At 44.7% G+C, this 26,598-nt stretch overlaps 2 protein-coding genes across 4 annotated transcripts; both read right to left on the reverse strand.

The window, feature by feature from the left end:
* Nucleotides 1-3,261: 3,261 nt before the first annotated feature.
* On the reverse strand, nt 3,262-15,828 carry LOC308168727 (tRNA (carboxymethyluridine(34)-5-O)-methyltransferase ALKBH8-like). Of its 2 annotated transcripts, XM_080543354.1 has the most exons (7): nt 15,676-15,828; nt 6,581-6,651; nt 5,841-5,950; nt 5,591-5,745; nt 5,174-5,442; nt 4,876-5,025; nt 3,262-4,736 (listed from the first exon to the last, which is right to left on the reverse strand). In XM_080543354.1, exons 3-7 carry the CDS (start codon nt 5,939-5,941, stop codon nt 4,086-4,088), a joined length of 1,326 nt encoding a protein of 441 aa, XP_080399480.1. In that variant the 5' UTR covers nt 5,942-5,950; nt 6,581-6,651; nt 15,676-15,828; the 3' UTR covers nt 3,262-4,085. The 2 variants fall into 2 exon arrangements, with proteins under 2 accessions (XP_080399480.1, XP_080399479.1); XM_080543353.1 differs by lacking the exons at nt 6,581-6,651; nt 15,676-15,828 and having other exon boundaries at nt 5,841-6,466.
* Nucleotides 15,829-16,542: 714 nt separating this feature from the next.
* On the reverse strand, nt 16,543-23,364 carry LOC308168725 (tRNA (carboxymethyluridine(34)-5-O)-methyltransferase alkbh8-like). 2 transcript variants are annotated; one of them, XM_080543350.1, is made up of 12 exons: nt 23,066-23,364; nt 22,532-22,665; nt 22,209-22,312; nt 21,916-22,047; nt 21,711-21,806; nt 21,494-21,586; nt 19,862-19,932; nt 19,122-19,231; nt 18,872-19,026; nt 18,455-18,723; nt 18,157-18,306; nt 16,543-18,017 (listed from the first exon to the last, which is right to left on the reverse strand). In XM_080543350.1, the coding sequence occupies exons 1-12, from the start codon at nt 23,198-23,200 to the stop codon at nt 17,367-17,369; spliced, it is 2,100 nt and encodes a 699-aa protein (XP_080399476.1). In that variant the 5' UTR covers nt 23,201-23,364; the 3' UTR covers nt 16,543-17,366. The 2 variants fall into 2 exon arrangements, with proteins under 2 accessions (XP_080399476.1, XP_080399477.1); XM_080543351.1 differs by having other exon boundaries at nt 21,916-22,040; nt 22,205-22,312.
* Between the last annotated feature and the right edge of the window lie 3,234 nt (nt 23,365-26,598).

The raw sequence follows: 26,598 nt of genomic DNA on the forward strand, positions 1-26,598 counted from the left end.
GTGTGACTAGGACAGTGTGTGACTAGGACAGTGTGTGTCTAGGAGTGTGTGTGTCTAGGAGTGTGTGTGACTAGGACAGTGTGTGTGACTAGGACAGTGTGTGACTAGGACAGTGTGTGTGACTAGGACAGTGTGTGTCTAGGACAGTGTGTGACTAGGACAGTGTGTGACTAGGACAGTGTGTGTCTAGGACAGTGTGTGTCTAGGAGTGTGTGTGACTAGGACAGTGTGTGTCTAGGAGTGTGTGTGACTAGGAGTGTGTGTGACTAGGAGTGTGTGTGTCTAGGACAGTGTGTGTGACTAGGACAGTGTGTGTGACTAGGACAGTGTGTGTCTAGGACAGTGTGTGACTAGGAGTGTGTGTGTGACTAGGACAGTGTGTGACTAGGAGTGTGTGTGTCTAGGAGTGTGTGTGACTAGGAGTGTGTGTGTCTAGGACAGTGTGTGTGACTAGGACAGTGTGTGTCTAGGACAGTGTGTGACTAGGACAGTGTGTGTCTAGGACAGTGTGTGACTAGGACAGTGTGTGTGACTAGGACAGTGTGTGTGACTAGGACAGTGTGTGTGACTAGGACAGTGTGTGTCTAGGAGTGTGGGTGACTAGGACAGTGTGTGTGACTAGGACAGTGTGTGTCTAGGAGTGTGGGTGACTAGGACAGTGTGTGTCTAGGAGTGTGTGTGTGACTAGGACAGTGTGTGTGACTAGGACAGTGTGTGTGTCTAGGAGTGTGTGTGTCTAGGACAGTGTGTGTCTAGGAGTGTGTGTGTCTAGGAGTGTGTGTGTCTAGGAGTGTGTGTGACTAGGAGTGTGTGTGTCTAGGACAGTGTGTGTCTAGGAGTGTGTGTGTCTAGGACAGTGTGTGTCTAGGAGTGTGTGTGACTAGGACAGTGTGTGTCTAGGAGTAGAAAGTGAAACGTGGGCTTAAACACGACTAGACTAGTGTGATCATGTAGTCATATTACTGTGTTAGTAGAAATGATGCGTCTACTACTCTACACAGTGGTTAGTGAAACTGGACCAGTCCGTGTGTGTCGCGAGTATTGAACTTGAGGCTGCGTTCGTAAATTCGCTCTGAGAGCCCCGGAGCGCACACTGGGTTCAACGTCATAAAGGGACCAAGTCATTTGATTGGACAAGAGGCATTCCGTGAGTGCTGATCAGATTTCCAGAGCGTATTTACGAACGCGCCCTGGCTGTCACCCGAACACCGCGAGCTAGCTCCCCGCTAGGATAGCAAAGCCTCTCTTACCTCCGACTACCAAGTTCACCTTCTGTCCGTGGGCGTCCTCTCGGAAATCAGCCGTCAGTTTAAACAGAGATTTCCTCTGTGTGTGTGTGTGTGTGTGTGTGTGTGTGTGTGTGTGTGTGTGTGTGTGTGTGCGCTATGCACACTTGCATTTACGTTAATCTGCTGACACAACCCAAATGTGTCGTCTGCTCTCAGAAGTGGGGAAAAAACCGTCAGATCATATATAAACGGGTTATTTTGATAAACCGGATACATTTTGTGAATATATATGGTTACTTTCTCGCCTGAAAACATATTAAAACTTCATAAAATGACATATTAACACTTGTAGAGGCAAATTACAGCTTTTCGCTAATGGGCTGTCAAAACGGAGGTTTCAAAAACACTAGACTGACGAGTCACAGTCGCCAGCTGGTCGTGACACGTGCGCGTGCCAGCTGGTCGTGACGCGTTAGGCCGCACCCCCGGTAGCTTTTGCCCAGCGGAAGGTTTTGCCCTGACAGCTCCACTCCCCTGTTTGTAAACAATGATGTGTAAATACAGTTTCAAATCATATCCCATCACCTTTACTGTAGAAAAGCCCAAGGTGCGAAAACTAGGATGATCCACATGATGTCATTAGGTTATAGGTCACATGATGTCATTTCAGGCTATAGGTCACATGATGTCACTTCAGGTTATAGGTCAGGGGGTAGGGCTCAGAACACAAGCCATTTTGAGATGACCACATGGCTTTAACAAAGGGTCGTAAACCCTCCCCTCCCCTCCCCTCCCCTAGCCCCCATAGTCAGGAGGGTCCTTATAGCAAAAGGCAAACTATAGAGTTTATACGGTTTGTGTGCATGTGTGCCAAAATCTACTACAATGGCGCTACGTGTGGACACGGGATTTCTAGACGTTATTTGCGTTGATGGCCTTCCATAGTGGAGAAGCGCCATCAGTACCTCCGTGTGCTCGTCCAGACCAGGCGACACGGACATAAACTGATAACAAGTTCCGCCAACATTGTATAGTGTTATATATATAACAACATTCTATAGTGTTATATATAACAACATTGTATAGTGACAGAATAGCCTATCTCTGCAGACAGAAGTGGTCAGTAGTAACATGTTAGACAGTGAGGCAGCGAGCTGAGACAAAGGATTCTACTGACCTCCGACACTCAGAGTCTCCCGTTGTCCTTGTTGACTGTTGAGATGTTTTCATACGCAGTAAAGGAAACCAAATACAGAGATGTAACTATTCTAACCGTTCTGGCTCTTCTTGTTCTTTTGGGTTTAGCGGCAGCTCGCATCCCAGATGTTTAGTGATGTGTCCTTCCGTGTCGAGAAACCGAGGCACATGTTTGTGATGCGCGTATCGAGGCATGTGTTGATGACGTATATGGTAAGAGGCGTGTGTTGATGACGTATATGGTAACCTGCCGGCCGTACCACGTGACCGATTCGGGAAGTGGCTCGGATTTGGCGCGAATAAATGAATACAATGTTGTTGTTCCTAGTAATCAGTGTAATATCGAAGATGCTATGTAGATCATGTGGTGATATTGAGTGATAGTGGCATGTTATCAACTTCAGCAAATATGTTCAAGTCAAGACTAAAAACCCATCCTTTTAATATTGCATTTAAGTTAAAAAAATAATTAAATTAAGATTATATAATGATTAAAGCACTTTGAGCTGCAACGTTTGCAGGAAAAGCGCTATACAAATGAAGTTATTATTATTATCAGCAACAGATCGAACATTAGATAATATGATATGATAGTAGGGTTATGTGGACACCTCCAGTACAGAACCAGCATGGCTAAATTTAGATGAGCATATCATAATCAATCAGGAACGTTGAGGCACTAATGGAAAGGCATTTATTAGATAGAAAGCTAGATCAATACTCTGGACGCAGACATAAATTCCATCTTTAATTTTCTCAAAATGTCAAGTGCTTATCTGCTGCCAGACACAACAGTTGCAGGACAATAATCGATACACAGATAAAACCACAGAGCACAGTCGAGTCCAGTCTCAGCCTGCTCCGCTAACAGGCTGGCCCAACGGTCTCGGTGGACCAAGACACATCCACATTTACCAGGAGCTGTTCTTCAATTATCACAGTGAATAATAGCCTCACCCCAGCCGCAATCAAGAAACCATTATCTGGAGATCCATTCTGTCTTGACCACGTCTGTTAAAAGTTATCTTGTATAGTCTAGTTTAGAAGTTATCTTATAATGTTAGGTGGTCTCCAGAAAGCCACAATCCTGGGCAGGACAAATGCGGCCCTGAATACTGATACAGGGGATGATTAGGAAACATAAAGACCACACTTTATAACAGACACTGGAGAAGAATAGGGCATAGTAGAGCAAGGATATGTGGAGGAATACAGAGAGAGTCAAGAGGTCTAAAAACACCTGACAAACTTTGATTTTGGGATTAATGGGGACTCTTTGTTGTTAATGTAATATATATTACAAATTAATATTAATATTAATATATTATAACAATGGTAATCCACATTGAGAGGTGTTGCATTCAACAGCCTACGGCCACTTCTAAGACTTGATTAAACAACAACGTTTGACTTAATGAATCCCCATTCATTTGAAGGTCATTTTGTTTTTCCCATTTTTCATGATTATTTACAATAATCAGCGATGTTAAATCGCTTCATTGGGTCTCATAATTGTCTTGCATAATTGTCTTATCTGATGAGGCAAAAAAAACAAAATCTCCCTCAATTCAATACAACTTTATTCATCCGAAAATGAACAATAGCATACTCTCTGTTAATAAACCCATTTACTAAAATCTTGATTGTGTGTGTGTGTGTTTATCTGTCTCCAGGAGTCTTCTCCAGTATAACACACCAGTTCCCTTGGTCATGGTAGCTACTCTGCACACTCACTCCTCTAACCCTGCCACACAGCTCCTCTAGCTCTCCCTGCTGGAAGACATGGTAATAGCGATGAAATACAGGACCTGGGCTGGGAGCTGAGCCATGAACATTAGCAGTGGGGAGGTCTGATGTCTTTTTTGAGCCTCCTCGACCACCCTGTTTGCCTACTCCCTTCCCCTGGTTACCATGTCCTGTCTCTCCTCCTGCCCGCTCCCCCCCTCCCCCCTTAAGATGCCAGGGGACCAAGAGGTCTTGGGAGTCGAAGGCCGTGCGGTTGGTGTGGACCCTAAGCTTGGGCCAACTCTCTTTCTCAGGGGGGACCTGGTTGCAGTCCAAGTTGTTGTCCGGGGGGTTCTTACTCCCGACCTGCCCCTGGTCGTAGTCTTTGCCGTTGCCTGTAGGACACTCTCTCTCCTGGTTGCAGGGGCCTGTAGAGCTGCCTCCGGGCCTGTGTGCTGTGGGCTCTCTGAGGTATTTAGACGTCTGGTCGTTGTGTTTCTGTTCCAGGGCCCACACGTAGATCAGCGCCCTTCCTCCAGGCTTCAACAGCCTCACCAACTCCTCCACCGCAGCCAACCGCCGCTCCTACACACACCACACAAAGGAAATCATAAAACAACAGTAACCAAACTGTGTGTGTGTGTGTGTGTGTGTGTGTGTATGTGTGTGTGTGTGTGTGTGTGTGTGTGTGTGTGTGTATGTGTGTGTGTGTGTGTGTGTATACCTTTGTAGAGAGGTGGTGAATGACAGCTATAGAGATGCAGGCATCGCAGGTCTCTTTGCGTAGAGGAACATTGAGAGCGTCAGACACAAATGCCTGGAAGCCTCTCTCTGAGCAGATCTGCACCAAGGCACTGCTGCGGTCACAACCCACCTACAGGGGACAGACACACTCAATGGAATCCTAACACAGCCCGTCTAAAGACGAGACATAGAAAACAGATCTAACAGATCGAAATTAAGTAGCATTTACCCATTTTTTTACTTTGCATCTACCCTCAACATGTTCAACATGCACTCACCGCAAACAGCTCTGGGTTGACCCCGAGGTACTTCCCGTTCCCGCAGCCCACGTCAGCGAGAACACTTCCTGGTCGGAGCGAGGACAGGAAGTGACATACTTGTGGCCAGGGGGAGTGGCGCGTGCTGCTGAAGTGATAGGCGATGGCGTCGTACACGCTGTGCATGAACTCTGCCTCCAAGCGGGCCGCGTCACCCTCGCTGCTGGGTAGGGAGGGGGGGGAGGGGGAGGGGCCGGAGGGACGCTGGCTGTCACAAGAAGATGGGAAGGCTGCAGGGAGACAGACAGGCCCAGCTTCACACAGGTTCATCCAAAGCCCGTTTGTCAAGTCAAAAATGTAAACAGTCGTCTGGTGTGCTAAGCAATGGAGACATGAACGCACTTGTTCAAAATCGGCAAACCCAACAAAGAAGCTCACCACAGTCGCACGGTGTTCGGCGGACTTTGCGGAAGGTGAGAGAGGTCCTAGTGCCCCTCCGGCTCAGGGTCAGGTTGCTATGGTTATCAGAGGATACTGCAGCAGGGGACTCTGGGTGGTCAGCTGGGACCACATCAAACTTCCTGGGAGTTATACTAGTGACACAGAGAGAAAAAACCTCTTTGACTCTCTTTCTGTCTCTCCTCTGTCCTCTCTCTCTCTACCCTCCCTCATTCCCTTTCATTCTCACCCATGGGTCCATAGGTATCTGCTCTTTCCCTTCATCACCAGTAGACTCCGCCCTGGCAACACCACGGCAACTAAGGGCCCATCGGGGTGACGGAACTCCATCACCGTCGTCTGCAGTGACATTATGTAAAGTAAAAGTCATATCAAAGGAAGTTCCTGAAGAAACTGTATGTGTTCTGCACTGTAGGTCTTCTGCTGTTTCCATTCATAGCCCTAACTCGACATTCCGGGTTTTTTAAGTTTTTGACTTACAGAAAGCTGAATATTTTAAGAAATATGAAGAGTTGTATATTAAATTGGATTTGAATCTCAAGACCGACTTCACCAGTCAAAAACCTTTCACTTTTTGGCCCTGAAAAACTCCCTAGTTGCTATGGTTGGGAGTATGTTTGTCTGACTGTATAATGAAGCACCAACCAAGGGGATAACGTGTTATTTAAAAAAATGTATGACTGTATTGAAACGGACACCGTTGTTTTTTTCATATACCGCAATATTACAGTATTACCGCGGCCGCCCAACCATAGAAAACGTATTAAAGCCGATTATAAAGATGAATGAATCACCCTGCCCTTCAAGATCATGTATATAAGCGCACACATAGTGTACAGTAAGATCATTATTTACAGCAAGATGTATGTGATGTATGCACACGTACACGTCAGAACACACACACAAACGAACATACACAAACGAACACACACACACACACACACACACACACACACTCTTCATATCTACCGTGGCTCCCAGGCTCAGGGAGAGGATGGTATCCGCAAAGGCAGAGTGAGTGTCAACATGAGGAGGGATACCTAACAACAAGAACCACAGAAACACAGCTTAGAAACGTAAATGGACGTGTTTTTGAAGCACAGCAGTATCACAGATGAAAGGCCTATTAACAATCTCTGTGGAAACTGTTGAATAGTGGGATTCCACAGGTAGATTACCAATCTCTCAGCAACAGGATCTGCTTTGGGACACAAGGCAAGCCAAGGACAGTTTATTTGTAGCACAAACGCACCCAAAATATAAATGGTGATATTAGATGACTGAGGCCTGTACTTGATGAGGTTTTATGTTTTTCTAAAGAACGTTAAAGTCTTTAAAGACGTTTCCTGTTGTTTTATGACGTTTTCTTAGCCCCTTTTTCATACGTTTGACCAGAAGTCTCAAGGCTCACAAGTTGAGTTGCCCTACAGACCGTCTCTGTTTAATAAGGCACCTTTCATGAGGCAATAACAGATCTAAATGAATGAATGAATTAATTAATTAATTAATTAATAAATGAATTATCTTTATTGTCATTGTAACAGGTACAACGAAAGGTACAACGAAACAAACAAACACAGTCCTAAGATAATAAAAAAAACAATAATGAGACATAAATAGACATAAGTAGGGCGGGGTATAAACAAAAATAGGGGGATAAGTGATCGGTAGACATCTGAGAATGTATCTATTATGTGAACTTTACTATACTTCTATACACTATATAGCCTATTCACAGGGGGGTATATAGACAGGGGGGAGTTAACATGTAACTGTGTACTTTTATAAACATATGACCATATGGACTAGTAGACTTATATACAGTATATGGTCATGTTCTCACATGAAAGTCCGAATCTTGGTCGCATTTGCGAGTGAATATATTTCTGTGCGACTTGGAAATACATTCAATCGCACCAGTGCGACTAAAAGACAGCTGAACTACTGTCATGCGCAGTCAAACTTATGTGTATAAGCGATGAGGGAATGAAAACAGTGAACAGAAACGCGTGTCGCAGAAATGCTTCACGCAAGTCCTATATGCGCTTAAAATGTGCATAATGGGTATATGGGATAGAGCTCTCATAGTTCGTAGCGCTGTGTTTTGTTAGCCGCTAGCTGCTAGCAGCGTCTGCTTCCGGTTTCATTACAAAGAGGTTAACCCTATATGTGCCTGACGTCTAACAACATTCAAATGACTCTAACTTCATCTTTTTTCGGATTTCAATGTATGACACATCATTTGAAAGCTTATGATCCGTAGTTCCAATCCACAACACGTCACATTTGAAAGTGTTGATGTAATTTTTTTACATTTGAAAGTGTTTTGTTTATATATATATATTTATATGATACAATTTACCAGTCATATTCTGGAATGTGTCTAAATGTTAAAGTTCCATAAGTATAAGCAAAATAAAGTAAGTTTGTAAATAAATAGTAGCATTTAAAAAATAAAATAAAACACGAACCGTGAACCGTGACCCAAAAACCGAGGTTCATACCGAACCGTGGGCCAACTGAAATTAATATTCTTACTTCCCCTTTACATTGTGTGAGTCTCCATTTTTATTACGGCCAAGAGCCGGTTATGATCATTTTGATATGTTATGATTATGATAATTTGTTGTCGTTGTTGACGAAAATTGCACAATTTTCATTGTGCTACTGAAATTCTTGGTGTGCTACTAAATATTTCAACATGGTAGCACAGTGCTACCTGGGGAAAAGGTAAGTGTCAAGCCCTGCGTTAACGAGATAGAATAAGAAAAGCATATTTTTCTATGCCGCTATGAGTAGACCGACCAACGCGACGCGGCCCGCGTAGAACGTAGAACTAGAACTTGGAACTATAAACTTGGAGACCCCTTACGTAGGCTACGGCGTAGACTAGGGCTGCACGATTAATCGATTTTAAATCGAAATCGCGATTTGAAATGATGCGATTAGCTAATCGCAAAGCCTGCGATTTGCCTGCGGGTTTTTTTTTTTTTTTTTTTTGCTATTTAGCAGACGCTTTTAATCCAAAGCGATTTACAATTACGAATTACAGGGACATTCCCCCTGGAGTAACTGAGGGCTAAGTGCCTTACTCAAGGGCACACTAGTAGTGGTGTGGTTTCAGGCGGGATTTGAACTCACACAACCTTCCGATCACAAGTCCAACTCACTAGACCACCACTACCCGTATGGGATACGTCATACAGCGCGTCGGATTCAACGTCAATGAACGTCAACGTCAATGAACGTCAACAATGAACGTCAACAATGAACGTGAACGTCAATGAACGTCAACGTCAATGAACGCACACCAACAACATCGCATCGTATTTTTTGAAAGTACCTGCCCTTTTCCAAACAGCTTCCAATTAAGCTTTCCTAGATGGTTGTGTGAAACAAACCACCTGAGTCAGTTAGTAATGCTCCATCACATGTTTTAATCTGAAGCTTGATTTTAAAGCAACCCAACTTTAAAGCAACCCAATGTAAGTTTAGTTCTTTCACTCGTAGCTCGGGCTGTGGGGGTGCTAGAGGAGGGAGCCTCTAAGTCCCCTGAAGACGTACAAACAAACTGCACGTTGATACGACCTTCCTAGCCGGAGATATGGCCACACTTTACAAAAACTTCCTCTTTTTTTTTGCTATAAAAAAAAAAACGCAAATTAATCGCAATCGCGATTTCTGTCCAAATAATCGCAATTCGATTTTTTCCCCAAATCGTGCAGCCCTAGCGTAGACGTGCGTAAATTCGACGCAGAAGCTTAAATCGGCCTTTACAAAAGGACAAGAGCTATTAGACTCTTTACTCAGAACATGTCATACCGGATAACTGGCATGGTGGAATGTTAGAAATGAAATAAAACCTAAAACCTCTCTAACCCTAACCCATATATTTAAATATAACTAACAATATGACGTCATAATAATATGATTGTTATGCTCTGAAGCATTCTGTCCTAAACTGGCAGTCAGCCAATGTCATCCGGGATAACAAGCAGTCTGGAGCAATTTGATGACATGTTATCAGACAGGACGTTACACAATGATGACATGTTCGCCTTGCGAATCAAGACAAACCAGGTTCACTTTATTTCCTTTATGGTGTTGTTACCTTGTTAACTTGTTAACTTGTTTGGAACAGATCACGAGTACAACCTCTGAGTTCTCAGACTATTTATCAAACAAAGGAACAGTTACAAGAGCAGCTGTTGCTGGTGGTGAGGGGCTGGCTGAGGTGAAGAGAGCCTCACCCCCTGGCTCTGTCAGGGCAAAACCTTCCGCTGGGCAAAAGCTACCGGGGGTGCGGCCTAACGCGTCACGACCAGCTGGCACGCGCACGCGTCACGACCAGCTGGCGAGTGTTTTTGAAACCTCCGTTTTGGCCGCCATTAGCGAAAAGCTTTAATTTGGCTCTACAAGTGTTAATGTCATTTTATGAAGTTTTAATATGTTTTCAGGCGAGAAAGTAACCATATATATTCACAAAATGTATCCGGTTTATCAAAATAACCCGTTTATATAAAGAAAGAAACGGAGGTCTGATCAGCAGATCATTTCTCATAAAGTTGCAAACGCAACTTGAGCCCTGGACTAAGCATCCTAATATGTCATTTTATGAAGTTTTAATATGTTTTCAGGCGAGAAAGTAACCATATATATTCACAAAATGTATCCGGTTTATCAAAATAACCCGTTTATATATGATCTGACGGTTTTTTCCCCACTTCTGAGAGCAGACGACACATTTGGGTTGTGTCAGCAGATTAACGTAAATGCAAGTGTGCATAGCGCACACACACACACACACACACACACACACACACACACACACACACACAGAGGAAATCTCTGTTTAAACTGACGGCTGATTTCCGAGAGGACGCCCACGGACAGAAGGTGAACTTGGTAGTCGGAGGTAAGAGAGGCTTTGCTATCCTAGCGGGGAGCTAGCTCGCGGTGTTCGGGTGACAGCCAGGGCGCGTTCGTAAATACGCTCTGGAAATCTGATCAGCACTCACGGAATGCCTCTTGTCCAATCAAATGACTTGGTCCCTTTATGACGTTGAACCCAGTGTGCGCTCCGGGGCTCTCAGAGCGAATTTACGAACGCAGCCTCAAGTTCAATACTCGCGACACACACGGACTGGTCCAGTTTCACTAACCACTGTGTAGAGTAGTAGACGCATCATTTCTACTAACACAGTAATATGACTACTAGGGGTGTAACGATACATCGATTCACATCGATGCATCGATTCATTGACTAACGATCTGATTACATCGACGCAATGTAAAAACATCGATCTATATCGTCATCTTATGCGCGCAGAGAGAGAGAGAGACTTGAAAAAGATACGAATGTTTTTCTTTTTTGATGAGAGACAGTAAGTCTATCCCTTTTAATATATATTTTGGAACATCTCTCTGAACCAGGGAAGTGAACATACTCGCGTTCGCAATGAGTTCGCATTCACCGTGTGTGACTGTCTACTCTGGCTCGGCTCCACTTCTCGGCTCCTCCTCCTCTCGCGTTCGACAATCTCCGGTAATCTTCGGAAATGTTCGGCTTGTGTGAGTGCGTCTAATGAGAGTGCGTCTAACGGGAGTCTAATGGGCGAATACATTGACCGTTTTGGACACCAAAGATATTTTTTTACATCTACTCTTCGAGGCGAATCCAGTCAGACCAATATCAGACCTGCTGGACGTGTGTGACACGTGTGTGGACGTGTGTGTGTGTGACTGGATGTCTCTCTGAACCTGTGTGTGTGTGTGTGTGTGTGTATGTTAATGAGCTGTATGTTAATTACCACTTATTACAATTGATAATTGTGTTAGATTGGCATATGATATCGCGTCATATCGATCATATCGTCATATCGATCTTGAATCGAATCGAATCGAAATCGTATCGTGACTGACATTGTGATATCGTCAAACATTGTATCGTCATACAAACAAATCGATATAATATCGTATCGTGATGAAGCTGGTGATTTACACCCCTAATGACTACATGATCACACTAGTCTAGTCGTGTTTAAGCCCACGTTTCACTTTCTACTCCTAGACACACACTGTCCTAGTCACACACACTCCTAGACACACACTGTCCTAGACACACACACTCCTAGTCACACACACTCCTAGACACACACTGTCCTAGACACACACACTCCTAGTCACTCACACTCCTAGACACACACACTCCTAGACACACACACTCCTAGACACACACTGTCCTAGACACACACACTCCTAGACACACACACTGTCCTAGTCACACACACTGTCCTAGTCACACACACTGTCCTAGACACACACACTCCTAGTCACACACACTCCTAGACACACACTGTCCTAGTCACACACACTGTCCTAGTCACACACACACTGTCCTAGTCACACACTGTCCTAGACACACACTGTCCTAGTCACACACTGTCCTAGACACACACTGTCCTAGTCACACACACTGTCCTAGACACACACACTCCTAGTCACACACACTCCTAGACACACACACTCCTAGTCACACACTGTCCTAGTCACACACACTCCTAGACACACACACTCCTAGACACACACTGTCCTAGACACACACTGTCCTAGTCACACACTGTCCTAGACACACACTGTCCTAGTCACACACTGTCCTAGTCACACACACTCCTAGTCACACACACTCCTAGACACACACTGTCCTAGACACACACTGTCCTAGTCACACACACTGTCCTAGTCACACACACTCCTAGACACACACACTCCTAGACACACACTGTCCTAGTCACACACTGTCCTAGTCACACACACTCCTAGACACACACTGTCCTATACACACACTGTCCTAGTCACACACTGTCCTAGTCACACACACTGTCCTAGTCACACACTGTCCTAGTCACACACACTGTCCTAGTCACACACACTCCTAGACACACACACTGTCCTAGTCACACACACTCCTAGACACACACACTCCTAGACACACACACACTGTCCTAGTCACACACTGTCCTAGTCACACACACTGTCCTAGTCACACACTGTCCTAGTCACACACACTGTCCTAGTCACACACACTCCTAGACACACACACTGTCCTAGTCACACACACTCCTAGACACACACACTCCTAGACACACACACTGTCCTAGTCACACACACTCCTAGACACACACACTCCTAGACACACACACTGTCCTAGTCACACACTGTCCTAGTCACACACTGTCCTAGTCACACACATTCTTTTACACAGGCTACACACAGAGTTCGTCCACAGCGCAGGATTAGCATAGATTATAAACAAACACGCAGGATGAAGCCTGTCTGCTCACACTCAACTTGCCCTAGCACTGCCCAGAGTGTGTACAGTCGGTTAGATTGTTAATGTATCTGTATCTTTGTGTTACACGTTATCAAGGTATAGTAGTAGTAGTAGCCTACTTCTTGCAATACTACTTCTAGATGTGAGTAGAGGATATAACCCAGTACAATATGACATGAGTTGGAAAATGCCAATATCTTTAATAGATGTAACAGTAAGTTGGTAACAAAATAAACTGATTTTACACAGTTGTGTGTCTAGGACAGTGTGTGTGACTAGGACAGTGTGTGTCTAGGACAGTGTGTGTGACTAGGACAGTGTGTGTCTAGGAGTGTGTGTGACTAGGACAGTGTGTGACTAGGACAGTGTGTGTCTAGGAGTGTGTGTGTCTAGGAGTGTGTGTGACTAGGACAGTGTGTGTGACTAGGACAGTGTGTGACTAGGACAGTGTGTGTGACTAGGACAGTGTGTGTCTAGGACAGTGTGTGACTAGGACAGTGTGTGACTAGGACAGTGTGTGTCTAGGACAGTGTGTGTCTAGGAGTGTGTGTGACTAGGACAGTGTGTGTCTAGGAGTGTGTGTGACTAGGAGTGTGTGTGACTAGGAGTGTGTGTGTCTAGGACAGTGTGTGTGACTAGGACAGTGTGTGTGACTAGGACAGTGTGTGTCTAGGACAGTGTGTGACTAGGAGTGTGTGTGTGACTAGGACAGTGTGTGACTAGGAGTGTGTGTGTCTAGGAGTGTGTGTGACTAGGAGTGTGTGTGTCTAGGACAGTGTGTGTGACTAGGACAGTGTGTGTCTAGGACAGTGTGTGACTAGGACAGTGTGTGTCTAGGACAGTGTGTGACTAGGACAGTGTGTGTGACTAGGACAGTGTGTGTGACTAGGACAGTGTGTGTGACTAGGACAGTGTGTGTCTAGGAGTGTGGGTGACTAGGACAGTGTGTGTGACTAGGACAGTGTGTGTCTAGGAGTGTGGGTGACTAGGACAGTGTGTGTCTAGGAGTGTGTGTGTGACTAGGACAGTGTGTGTGACTAGGACAGTGTGTGTGTCTAGGAGTGTGTGTGTCTAGGACAGTGTGTGTCTAGGAGTGTGTGTGTCTAGGAGTGTGTGTGTCTAGGAGTGTGTGTGACTAGGAGTGTGTGTGTCTAGGACAGTGTGTGTCTAGGAGTGTGTGTGTCTAGGACAGTGTGTGTCTAGGAGTGTGTGTGACTAGGACAGTGTGTGTCTAGGAGTAGAAAGTGAAACGTGGGCTTAAACACGACTAGACTAGTGTGATCATGTAGTCATATTACTGTGTTAGTAGAAATGATGCGTCTACTACTCTACACAGTGGTTAGTGAAACTGGACCAGTCCGTGTGTGTCGCGAGTATTGAACTTGAGGCTGCGTTCGTAAATTCGCTCTGAGAGCCCCGGAGCGCACACTGGGTTCAACGTCATAAAGGGACCAAGTCATTTGATTGGACAAGAGGCATTCCGTGAGTGCTGATCAGATTTCCAGAGCGTATTTACGAACGCGCCCTGGCTGTCACCCGAACACCGCGAGCTAGCTCCCCGCTAGGATAGCAAAGCCTCTCTTACCTCCGACTACCAAGTTCACCTTCTGTCCGTGGGCGTCCTCTCGGAAATCAGCCGTCAGTTTAAACAGAGATTTCCTCTGTGTGTGTGTGTGTGTGTGTGTGTGTGTGTGTGTGTGTGTGTGTGCTATGCACACTTGCATTTACGTTAATCTGCTGACACAACCCAAATGTGTCGTCTGCTCTCAGAAGTGGGGAAAAAACCGTCAGATCATATATAAACGGGTTATTTTGATAAACCGGATACATTTTGTGAATATATATGGTTACTTTCTCGCCTGAAAACATATTAAAACTTCATAAAATGACATATTAACACTTGTAGAGGCAAATTACAGCTTTTCGCTAATGGGCTGTCAAAACGGAGGTTTCAAAAACACTAGACTGACGAGTCACAGTCGCCAGCTGGTCGTGACACGTGCGCGTGCCAGCTGGTCGTGACGCGTTAGGCCGCACCCCCGGTAGCTTTTGCCCAGCGGAAGGTTTTGCCCTGACAGCTCCACTCCCCTGTTTGTAAACAATGATGTGTAAATACAGTTTCAAATCATATCCCATCACCTTTACTGTAGAAAAGCCCAAGGTGCGAAAACTAGGATGATCCACATGATGTCATTAGGTTATAGGTCACATGATGTCATTTCAGGCTATAGGTCACATGATGTCACTTCAGGTTATAGGTCAGGGGGTAGGGCTCAGAACACAAGCCATTTTGAGATGACCACATGGCTTTAACAAAGGGTCGTAAACCCTCCCCTCCCCTCCCCTCCCCTAGCCCCCATAGTCAGGAGGGTCCTTATAGCAAAAGGCAAACTATAGAGTTTATACGGTTTGTGTGCATGTGTGCCAAAATCTACTACAATGGCGCTACGTGTGGACACGGGATTTCTAGACGTTATTTGCGTTGATGGCCTTCCATAGTGGAGAAGCGCCATCAGTACCTCCGTGTGCTCGTCCAGACCAGGCGACACGGACATAAACTGATAACAAGTTCCGCCAACATTGTATAGTGTTATATATATAACAACATTCTATAGTGTTATATATAACAACATTGTATAGTGACAGAATAGCCTATCTCTGCAGACAGAAGTGGTCAGTAGTAACATGTTAGACAGTGAGGCAGCGAGCTGAGACAAAGGATTCTACTGACCTCCGACACTCAGAGTCTCCCGTTGTCCTTGTTGACTGTTGAGATGTTTTCATACGCAGTAAAGGAAACCAAATACAGAGATGTAACTATTCTAACCGTTCTGGCTCTTCTTGTTCTTTTGGGTTTAGCGGCAGCTCGCATCCCAGATGTTTAGTGATGTGTCCTTCCGTGTCGAGAAACCGAGGCACATGTTTGTGATGCGCGTATCGAGGCATGTGTTGATGACGTATATGGTAAGAGGCGTGTGTTGATGACGTATATGGTAACCTGCCGGCCGTACCACGTGACCGATTCGGGAAGTGGCTCGGATTTGGCGCGAATAAATGAATACAATGTTGTTGTTCCTAGTAATCAGTGTAATATCGAAGATGCTATGTAGATCATGTGGTGATATTGAGTGATAGTGGCATGTTATCAACTTCAGCAAATATGTTCAAGTCAAGACTAAAAACCCATCCTTTTAATATTGCATTTAAGTTAAAAAAATAATTAAATTAAGATTATATAATGATTAAAGCACTTTGAGCTGCAACGTTTGCAGGAAAAGCGCTATACAAATAAAGTTATTATTATTATTATTATTATTATCAGCAACAGATCGAACATTAGATAATATGATATGATAGTAGGGTTATGTGGACACCTCCAGTACAGAACCAGCATGGCTAAATTTAGATGAGCATATCATAATCAATCAGGAACGTTGAGGCACTAATGGAAAGGCATTTATTAGATAGAAAGCTAGATCAATACTCTGGACGCAGACATAAATTCCATCTTTAATTTTCTCAAAATGTCAAGTGCTTATCTGCTGCCAGACACAACAGTTGCAGGACAATAATCGATACACAGATAAAACCACAGAGCACAGTCGAGTCCAGTCTCAGCCTGCTCCGCTAACAGGCTGGCCCAACGGTCTCGGTGGACCAAGACACATCCACATTTACCAGGAGCTGTTCTTCAATTATCACAGTGAATAATAGCCTCACCCCAGCCGCAATCAAGAAACCATTATCTGGAGATCCATTCTGTCTTGACCACGTCTGTTAAAAGTTATCTTGTATAGTCTAGTTTAGAAGTTATCTTATAATGTTAGGTGGTCTCCAGAAAGCCACAATCCTGGGCAGGACAAATGCGGCCCTGAATACTGATACAGGGGATGATTAGGAAACATAAAGACCACACTTTATAACAGACACTGGAGAAGAATAGGGCATAGTAGAGCAAGGATATGTGGAGGAATACAGAGAGAGTCAAGAGGTCTAAAAACACCTGACAAACTTTGATTTTGGGATTAATGGGGACTCTTTGTTGTTAATGTAATATATATTACAAATTAATATTAATATTAATATATTATAACAATGGTAATCCACATTGAGAGGTGTTGCATTCAACAGCCTACGGCCACTTCTAAGACTTGATTAAACAACAACGTTTGACTTAATGAATCCCCATTCATTTGAAGGTCATTTTGTTTTTCCCATTTTTCATGATTATTTACAATAATCAGCGATGTTAAATCGCTTCATTGGGTCTCATAATTGTCTTGCATAATTGTCTTATCTGATGAGGCAAAAAAAACAAAATCTCCCTCAATTCAATACAACTTTATTCATCCGAAAATGAACAATAGCATACTCTCTGTTAATAAACCCATTTACTAAAATCTTGATTGTGTGTGTGTGTGTTTATCTGTCTCCAGGAGTCTTCTCCAGTATAACACACCAGTTCCCTTGGTCATGGTAGCTACTCTGCACACTCACTCCTCTAACCCTGCCACACAGCTCCTCTAGCTCTCCCTGCTGGAAGACATGGTAATAGCGATGAAATACAGGACCTGGGCTGGGAGCTGAGCCATGAACATTAGCAGTGGGGAGGTCTGATGTCTTTTTTGAGCCTCCTCGACCACCCTGTTTGCCTACTCCCTTCCCCTGGTTACCATGTCCTGTCTCTCCTCCTGCCCGCTCCCCCCCTCCCCCCTTAAGATGCCAGGGGACCAAGAGGTCTTGGGAGTCGAAGGCCGTGCGGTTGGTGTGGACCCTAAGCTTGGGCCAACTCTCTTTCTCAGGGGGGACCTGGTTGCAGTCCAAGTTGTTGTCCGGGGGGTTCTTACTCCCGACCTGCCCCTGGTCGTAGTCTTTGCCGTTGCCTGTAGGACACTCTCTCTCCTGGTTGCAGGGGCCTGTAGAGCTGCCTCCGGGCCTGTGTGCTGTGGGCTCTCTGAGGTATTTAGACGTCTGGTCGTTGTGTTTCTGTTCCAGGGCCCACACGTAGATCAGCGCCCTTCCTCCAGGCTTCAACAGCCTCACCAACTCCTCCACCGCAGCCAACCGCCGCTCCTACACACACCACACAAAGGAAATCATAAAACAACAGTAACCAAACTGTGTGTGTGTGTGTGTGTGTGTGTGTGTATGTGTGTGTGTGTGTGTGTGTGTGTGTGTGTGTGTGTGTATGTGTGTGTGTGTGTGTGTATACCTTTGTAGAGAGGTGGTGAATGACAGCTATAGAGATGCAGGCATCGCAGGTCTCTTTGCGTAGAGGAACATTGAGAGCGTCAGACACAAATGCCTGGAAGCCTCTCTCTGAGCAGATCTGCACCAAGGCACTGCTGCGGTCACAACCCACCTACAGGGGACAGACACACTCAATGGAATCCTAACACAGCCCGTCTAAAGACGAGACATAGAAAACAGATCTAACAGATCGAAATTAAGTAGCATTTACCCATTTTTTTACTTTGCATCTACCCTCAACATGTTCAACATGCACTCACCGCAAACAGCTCTGGGTTGACCCCGAGGTACTTCCCGTTCCCGCAGCCCACGTCAGCGAGAACACTTCCTGGTCGGAGCGAGGACAGGAAGTGACATACTTGTGGCCAGGGGGAGTGGCGCGTGCTGCTGAAGTGATAGGCGATGGCGTCGTACACGCTGTGCACGAACTCTGCCTCCAAGCGGGCCGCGTCACCCTCGCTGCTGGGTAGGGAGGGGGGGGAGGGGGAGGGGCCGGAGGGACGCTGGCTGTCACAAGAAGATGGGAAGGCTGCAGGGAGACAGACAGGCCCAGCTTCACACAGGTTCATCCAAAGCCCGTTTGTCAAGTCAAAAATGTAAACAGTCGTCTGGTGTGCTAAGCAATGGAGACATGAACGCACTTGTTCAAAATCGGCAAACCCAACAAAGAAGCTCACCACAGTCGCACGGTGTTCGGCGGACTTTGCGGAAGGTGAGAGAGGTCCTAGTGCCCCTCCGGCTCAGGGTCAGGTTGCTATGGTTATCAGAGGATACTGCAGCAGGGGACTCTGGGTGGTCAGCTGGGACCACATCAAACTTCCTGGGAGTTATACTAGTGACACAGAGAGAAAAAACCTCTTTGACTCTCTTTCTGTCTCTCCTCTGTCCTCTCTCTCTCTACCCTCCCTCATTCCCTTTCATTCTCACCCATGGGTCCATAGGTATCTGCTCTTTCCCTTCATCACCAGTAGACTCCGCCCTGGCAACACCACGGCAACTAAGGGCCCATCGGGGTGACGGAACTCCATCACCGTCGTCTGCAGTGACATTATGTAAAGTAAAAGTCATATCAAAGGAAGTTCCTGAAGAAACTGTATGTGTTCTGCACTGTAGGTCTTCTGCTGTTTCCATTCATAGCCCTAACTCGACATTCCGGGTTTTTTAAGTTTTTGACTTACAGAAAGCTGAATATTTTAAGAAATATGAAGAGTTGTATATTAAATTGGATTTGAATCTCAAGACCGACTTCACCAGTCAAAAACCTTTCACTTTTTGGCCCTGAAAAACTCCCTAGTTGCTATGGTTGGGAGTATGTTTGTCTGACTGTATAATGAAGCACCAACCAAGGGGATAACGTGTTATTTAAAAAAATGTATGACTGTATTGAAACGGACACCGTTGTTTTTTTCATATACCGCAATATTACAGTATTACCGCGGCCGCCCAACCATAGAAAACGTATTAAAGCCGATTATAAAGATGAATGAATCACCCTGCCCTTCAAGATCATGTATATAAGCGCACACATAGTGTACAGTAAGATCATTATTTACAGCAAGATGTATGTGATGTATGCACACGTACACGTCAGAACACACACACAAACGAACATACACAAACGAACACACACACACACACACACACACACACACACTCTTCATATCTACCGTGGCTCCCAGGCTCAGGGAGAGGATGGTATCCGCAAAGGCAGAGTGAGTGTCAACATGAGGAGGGATACCTAACAACAAGAACCACAGAAACACAGCTTAGAAACGTAAATGGACGTGTTTTTGAAGCACAGCAGTATCACAGATGAAAGGCCTATTAACAATCTCTGTGGAAACTGTTGAATAGTGGGATTCCACAGGTAGATTACCAATCTCTCAGCAACAGGATCTGCTTTGGGACACAAGGCAAGCCAAGGACAGTTTATTTGTAGCACAAACGCACCCAAAATATAAATGGTGATATTAGATGACTGAGGCCTGTACTTGATGAGGTTTTATGTTTTTCTAAAGAACGTTAAAGTCTTTAAAGACGTTTCCTGTTGTTTTATGACGTTTTCTTAGCCCCTTTTTCATACGTTTGACCAGAAGTCTCAAGGCTCACAAGTTGAGTTGCCCTACAGACCGTCTCTGTTTAATAAGGCACCTTTCATGAGGCAATAACAGATCTAAATGAATGAATGAATTAATTAATTAATTAATTAATAAATGAATTATCTTTATTGTCATTGTAACAGGTACAACGAAAGGTACAACGAAACAAACAAACACAGTCCTAAGATAATAAAAAAAACAATAATGAGACATAAATAGACATAAGTAGGGCGGGGTATAAACAAAAATAGGGGGATAAGTGATCGGTAGACATCTGAGAATGTATCTATTATGTGAACTTTACTATACTTCTATACACTATATAGCCTATTCACAGGGGGGTATATAGACAGGGGGGAGTTAACATGTAACTGTGTACTTTTATAAACATATGACCATATGGACTAGTAGACTTATATACAGTATATGGTCATGTTCTCACATGAAAGTCCGAATCTTGAGCCGGAGCAAGTGGATGAGTTTGCAACATTGTTGCATAAATTATTTCTCTGATTTGCGTTCTCTCAGCCCTTTATGTAAACAAAGTAACATACGCAATAGAAGCAACAGACGGGGTAGTTGATTGGTCAGAAAAATAGGAAATTGCCCGTTCATCCTGATCAACACGCATGCGCTGTTGTTTTCCTATGGACTGCCTCAATGCGTCGTTTCTAACCGGAGCGAAACCACCCTTTTCAAGCGGAGCATCCGTTGGTTGTTTGCTGCGGGAGCGACTTCGCACGTTTTCACAGCTACAAACGACGCAGAGCAAAGCGAATTTTATCCTAAACTCTGTTTCAAGTGAAGCAAATGTTCTAGTGAGAACACACCCTATGACTCCTTATAAAAGGGTTCGATTGGTGAAACCAGTGGAATGGGAAACTCACACTCATGTATACATTCACATACAGATCAGTGATGGAGATGTGTGGGACAAGGGCATCCAGAATTCAAACAGGGCCTTGGTTTCACTGTAAACCTAGTAACAGGGTTCCTACAAGTTTCAACAAGTCAAATTTAAGACCTTTTTAGACCTCTTTGAATATAATTTTAGACCTATTCGCGTCACCATATGATAGCTTTTTGTCATCCTCAAGGTGAATTTGAGACCTTTTTAGGCCTTATAAATTGGATTGCTGGATTTTAGACTTTAAGGGTTTTTAAGACCAGGGCGGGAACCCTGTAGTAAGCCAAACCTACCTTGTCCTGACTGATACAGTTGGTCTGGCAAGATGTCCACATGTCTGTCGCTGACACACCTTTCCAGAACAGGTACACACTCTTGGGGAAGACCTGGACGAAACATGACAACATTTCAATAACATGACAGGGTTGTCCTATGCCATTAGAAAACAGACAATTGAAAAGTAATATTGCACGAGAAACCAAAAGTGGTCACAATCAAACACACACACACCTCCAGCTAAGGGCTTGTCTTTGTCCACATTATTGTTGTCGTAGCGAAACTCGTACCCATAATGCTTCACTCTCCTGTGCTTTAGAGCTTTCTGAGCTAGAAGACAAAAAGATAGGGACAAACAACATACATATTTATATGTATATAATGTGGTATATATACCATATAAATGTGGTGTGTACAGGGGCTCGACCGAGCTGCCCACCTGTGTCATCCTCATCAGGGGACGTCCAGTCAATAGCATCTAGCAGCAAAGCCTCTTCCTCTGGAGACACAAAGTCCTCAACCAGCACCAAGCCCGCAGGCAGGGACACACACACATCTGCTTCACTACCTACTGCGGGGACAAACACAGACAAATAAAAAATAAATAATAAAAAAACACACACACACACACACACACACACACACACAAGACTCACAACCAAGCAGTTGATACTCATTGCGTGTACCGGGTTGAGTTACCTCTGCAGCAGTGGATGAAACAAGGTAACCTACCTGTTTTGATGTAGCTCAGGTAAAGCGTGACACACTGGTCGCTGCTACAGTGCAACTGTCGCCCATTCAGGAGGGCGTGGGCCCTCTGAGAACTGTCCTCAGACCTGGAGGTAAGACCACAGAGGAGAAACGGATGATCCATTCATGCTACTGAAAAGTGCACACATCTGGTTTCCCAGATCTACATTCATTTCTGGGTAGGAGGAGTTCGGCAATGCAAAGATCAGCATAGACTATGAGGACCAGAGCAACGTACTCTCTCTGCATACCTTCTGTAACGTTAATGGTAGAAACATCCCACAGGTCCCATGATCTGGCCCTACCTGTAGGTGACCAGGGCGTAGGGTTTGTGAGGGGGCATGATGAGGGTCTCCACCTCCCCCCCTTCCTTCAATACGGCAGAGAGCTGCTCACGACTCACACCGTTACCTAGCCAACCGTTAGCCACCACCAGGCTCTAGGTACAAAAACATCATAACATAACGTTAGAGAGAGAGAGAGACAGAGAGAGAGAGAGGGGGGGATAGAGAGAGAGAGAGAGAGAGGGAGAGAGAGAGAGAGAGAGAGAGAGGGAGAGAGAGAGACAGAGAGAGAGAGAGAGGGAGAGAGACAGGGAGAGAGAGAGAGAGAGGGAGAGAGAGACAGAGAGAGAGAGAGAGAGAGGAAGAGAGAGACAGAGAGAGAGACAGAGAGAGACAGAGAGAGAGAGAGAGAGAGAGACACAGAGAGACAGAGAGAGAGACACAGAGAGACAGAGAGAGAGAGACAGACAGAGACAGAGAGAGAGAGAATGTGTGTGTTTTCTTGTTGTTGTGATAGATAGCTGACGAACTTTATTAAGCAAACATATGCATTACCTTAGTGGGCTGCGATACTGTGTTGATGGCCTCGTGCTTCAGTAAAGTGAGACTGGCTTTCATTTGCTTTCGGAGAACTTTCTTCTCCTCTTTACTTCTTCTGACAGGTCTCACGTTTTCCGAGCAGGGCTCCATGGTGTTACTATCTTCTTCTTCTTCTTCTTCTTTTTATTTGATTGGCGGTTGGCAACCAGCTTAAGGTGCATTACCGCCACCTACTGGACTGTGTGGACTAACACGTTTGGCTATGGCATGTAACTCACTTCATAGTTAACAAACTAACACGTTTGTCTATTGCATGTAACTCACTTCATAGTTAACAAACTAACATGTTTGGCTATGGCATGTAACTCACTTCATAGTTAACAAACTAACACGTTTGGCTATGGCATGTAACTCACTTCATAGTTAACAAACTAACATGTTTGGCTATGGCATGTAACTCACTTCATAGTTAACAAACTAACATGTTTGGCTATGGCATGTAACTCACTTCATAGTTAACAAACTAACATGTTTGGCTATGGCATGTAACTCACTTCATAGTTAACAAATGTTTGGCTATGGCATGTAACTCACTTCATAGTTAACAAACTAACATGTTTGGCTATAGCATGTAACTCACTTCATAGTTAACAAACTAACATGTTTGGCTATGGCATGTAACTCACTTCATAGTTAACAAACTAACATGTTTGGCTATGGCATGTAACTCACTTCATAGTTAACAAACTAACATGTTTGGCTATGGCATGTAACTCACTTCATAGTTAACAAACTAACATGTTTGGCTATGCCATGTAACTCACTACTCCCAGCAGGCAAGCATGTGGCAGCACGTCTCGCCATCCAGCTGGGCTAGCAAACACAAACACAAACATACGACTTCTCACATACTCTTGTCTTCAGTCTCAGCACTGTCTACGCACTTTGTCCAACACAATAACATGTTCTACAGGGAACGATGTCGGGGGGGTATTCCATCAACGTTCCGCATTTACGATCCCAATGAATCCCGTAAAGACCAGTCGGCTTATTTACTCCATGAACGTGCAGCGTTGACCTTCCCAAATGAGTTCCTCATTCTAAATCTCTGGTGAGACTGGTCTCAAATAATCAGTCAAACAATACGATCAGGGTGCGAATATTTCGACCGAGGACCATGGGGGCAGCCATGATCCCCGCTCGCCAAAGATCTACTTCCCATGTTGTAATGTTTGCCCTCTAGCACAGTTATAAACTTAATAAATGACTCGTGTTGTCTTCAGTCTCAGCACTGTGTGCGTTTATTGATCCGCCATCTTAGTCATGGTGTTACTATGAAATTCGCCCCCAGAGCAACCATGTCTGTGTGCAACGGTTCCGGAAATGCGCCTTTGTTCGAATGTGAAGTGACGTGAAATCCACATACATTGTGGATAAATGTGGGTTGCATGATTCAGTAAGAATCTTTCAAATAGAATAGTACAATTAGAGTAAAACAACAACCAAGACTAAATGCACGCCTACTCGTGCATTTGGATCTCTGAATATTGGTGAGATCACTAGAATAGTATGTGTCAACCAAAATGTAATAACTGTTGCCCCTTGGCCTTGAACTGGAATGAGTCTCATCATTAGACTCTAACATCCCTGTCAGTCAAGTCTGAGGAAAAGAGAATAAGGTGGTGGGGCCTCCATAATATTTATATGTTAAACTACTACATCCAGCTGGGGCAGGGCTTAGGGATTACTAGATAATATGACAAATAAATACATACATAAATAAGTAAACAGATTTGTTTTTAATTTTAAAAACATTATTTGAATGTTTTATCTGAAAGTATCACAGACCCATGAGCCCCAAGCGAAGGACATAAACCAGGTGAGTTTATATATGTTGTAGTTTAATTTGTAGGTATTTTCATAACTCTTATTATGCCTAACAACAAGCTGCAACAACAAGCTCCCAACACATTGTATCAGCCCTAGATGAGTTCATTGATGTACTGTATTGAATGTTTACTATGGCGTCCCTAAACATGCAGAGTATCCAGCTGTCACCAAGAAACATTATATTTCTCAGTCCTTTTTGGTGAGCCGACTTAATAGGTAGGACACTGAAACTCCAGCTGAAGATGGGTGATGTGTACATGATATTCAGTTTATTTGGAATATATTGACCATTTACCCAACGGAATGTGCAGTCAGACCAAGATTGACGTACAACCATCAGATGGAAACACGTCATTCATGTCTGTGTTCTGTTGCCTGTACCTGTGTTTCTGTGGCAGCCTCAAGCACGGCCACCTTATGGGTGTACATGACCTCCTCTAGTGGCGAGCAAGCACACACTAACGTGAGGAGCAGGAACATGATGCTGATGATCGTCAGTCACGTCTGAGAACAAGACAATGACGCACCGAACACAGTTGGGAGATGTACCAGCTTGGCCTCAGTAATCCTACTAGAGAGATCCAGCTCGTAGGCCAGACTCCAGCGGTGTTGAGGTATTATCCACCTAGAAAGAAGGTCAAGAGGCAGTATGAGGCATGGCAGTAGGTTTCACTAGCAGTGGCGAAGCTACCACGGTGGCAAAGGGTGGCAGCTGCCACCCTTGAAAAAAGTCCTGCCACCCTACTTGCCACCCCAGTTACACAGACCAACTGATATCATTTGTTGTATTATTATTATTATTGTTATTATTGGATCTTTATTTTTAATTTTTAATTAGAATTCAGTGTAAAATCCTCAAATTCTCAAGTTTGAAAAATAAACTCAGTGTTCCACCCCTCCGTCCCGAATGGTTGCACCCTGTTTCACGTGAGAGATTTGAGTTTGCCTGCTGAGCCTCTCTGCTGCTGTGCCGTGTGGAGCCTTCAGGTAATGTTAAATGTGGTTTTAACTAATTATGTTATTACGTTTAGAATTCATTACCTAGTACCTTCATTATTAGTTCTGACCTCTGACCCCCCCCCCCAGTAACCGTGTGTTCACGGAGGGCACCTGCAGGCTGCTGAACCTGGTGATCACGGACCTGGTGGACGAGGACTTTGTCCTGAACGGACGCCAGCAGGCCGCCTCGGCGCTCCTCTTCGGCATGGTCGCCCTGGTAACCAAGCCGGGCCAGACGTTCGCCCCGCTCATCGGCACCTGGCTGCTGTGTGTCTACACCGGTGGGTGTGGCCTCCTGTCCTCCACAACTCTCTTAAGATACCGTTGATCACCGTCATAACTGTGTTCGTTGCCTTTTTACAGCTGATTTTTAGTTTGTGGTGTTATCATGTCACATGTGACACGTTCTAATGCTTTGGTCCTGATATCGGGATCCGATCGAATGATCTGACTTTTCTTTTTGAAAAACTGTGCCTCTCACACTCTCTCTCTCTCTCTGTCTCTTTCTCCCTCTCTCTCTCTCTCTGTCTCTCTCTCTGTCTCTCTCTCTCTTTCACTCTCTCTGTCTCTCTCTCTCTGTCTCTCTCTCTCTCTCTGTCTCTCACTCTCTCTCTCCAGGCTATGACATCTTTGACCGGAGCCCCGTGGTGGCCGTAGAG

The sequence above is a fragment of the Nansenia antarctica genome (genome assembly GCF_963989245.1).
Source record: "Nansenia antarctica genome assembly, chromosome: 12".
In the NCBI taxonomy this organism is placed as follows: Eukaryota; Metazoa; Chordata; class Actinopteri; order Argentiniformes; family Microstomatidae; genus Nansenia; species Nansenia antarctica.

Coding starts and splice junctions, on each gene's coding strand:
- LOC308168725 (XM_080543350.1), bottom strand. CDS start 23,200: ATGGAGCCCTGCTCGGAAAACGTGAGACCTGTCAGAAGAAGTAAAGAG. Junction 22,313..22,531: donor TACGCCCTGGTCACCTACAG/GTAGGGCCAGAT, acceptor TCTTACCTCCAG/GTCTGAGGACAGTTCTCAGA. Junction 22,048..22,208: donor CCTGAGCTACATCAAAACAG/GTAGGTTACCTT, acceptor TTGTCCCCGCAG/TAGGTAGTGAAGCAGATGTG.
- LOC308168727 (XM_080543353.1), bottom strand. CDS start 5,962: ATGTCACTGCAGACGACGGTGATGGAGTTCCGTCACCCCGATGGGCCC. Junction 5,746..5,840: donor AGATACCTATGGACCCATGG/GTGAGAATGAAA, acceptor CTGTGTCACTAG/TATAACTCCCAGGAAGTTTG. Junction 4,737..4,875: donor TTCACCACCTCTCTACAAAG/GTATACACACAC, acceptor TGGTGTGTGTAG/GAGCGGCGGTTGGCTGCGGT.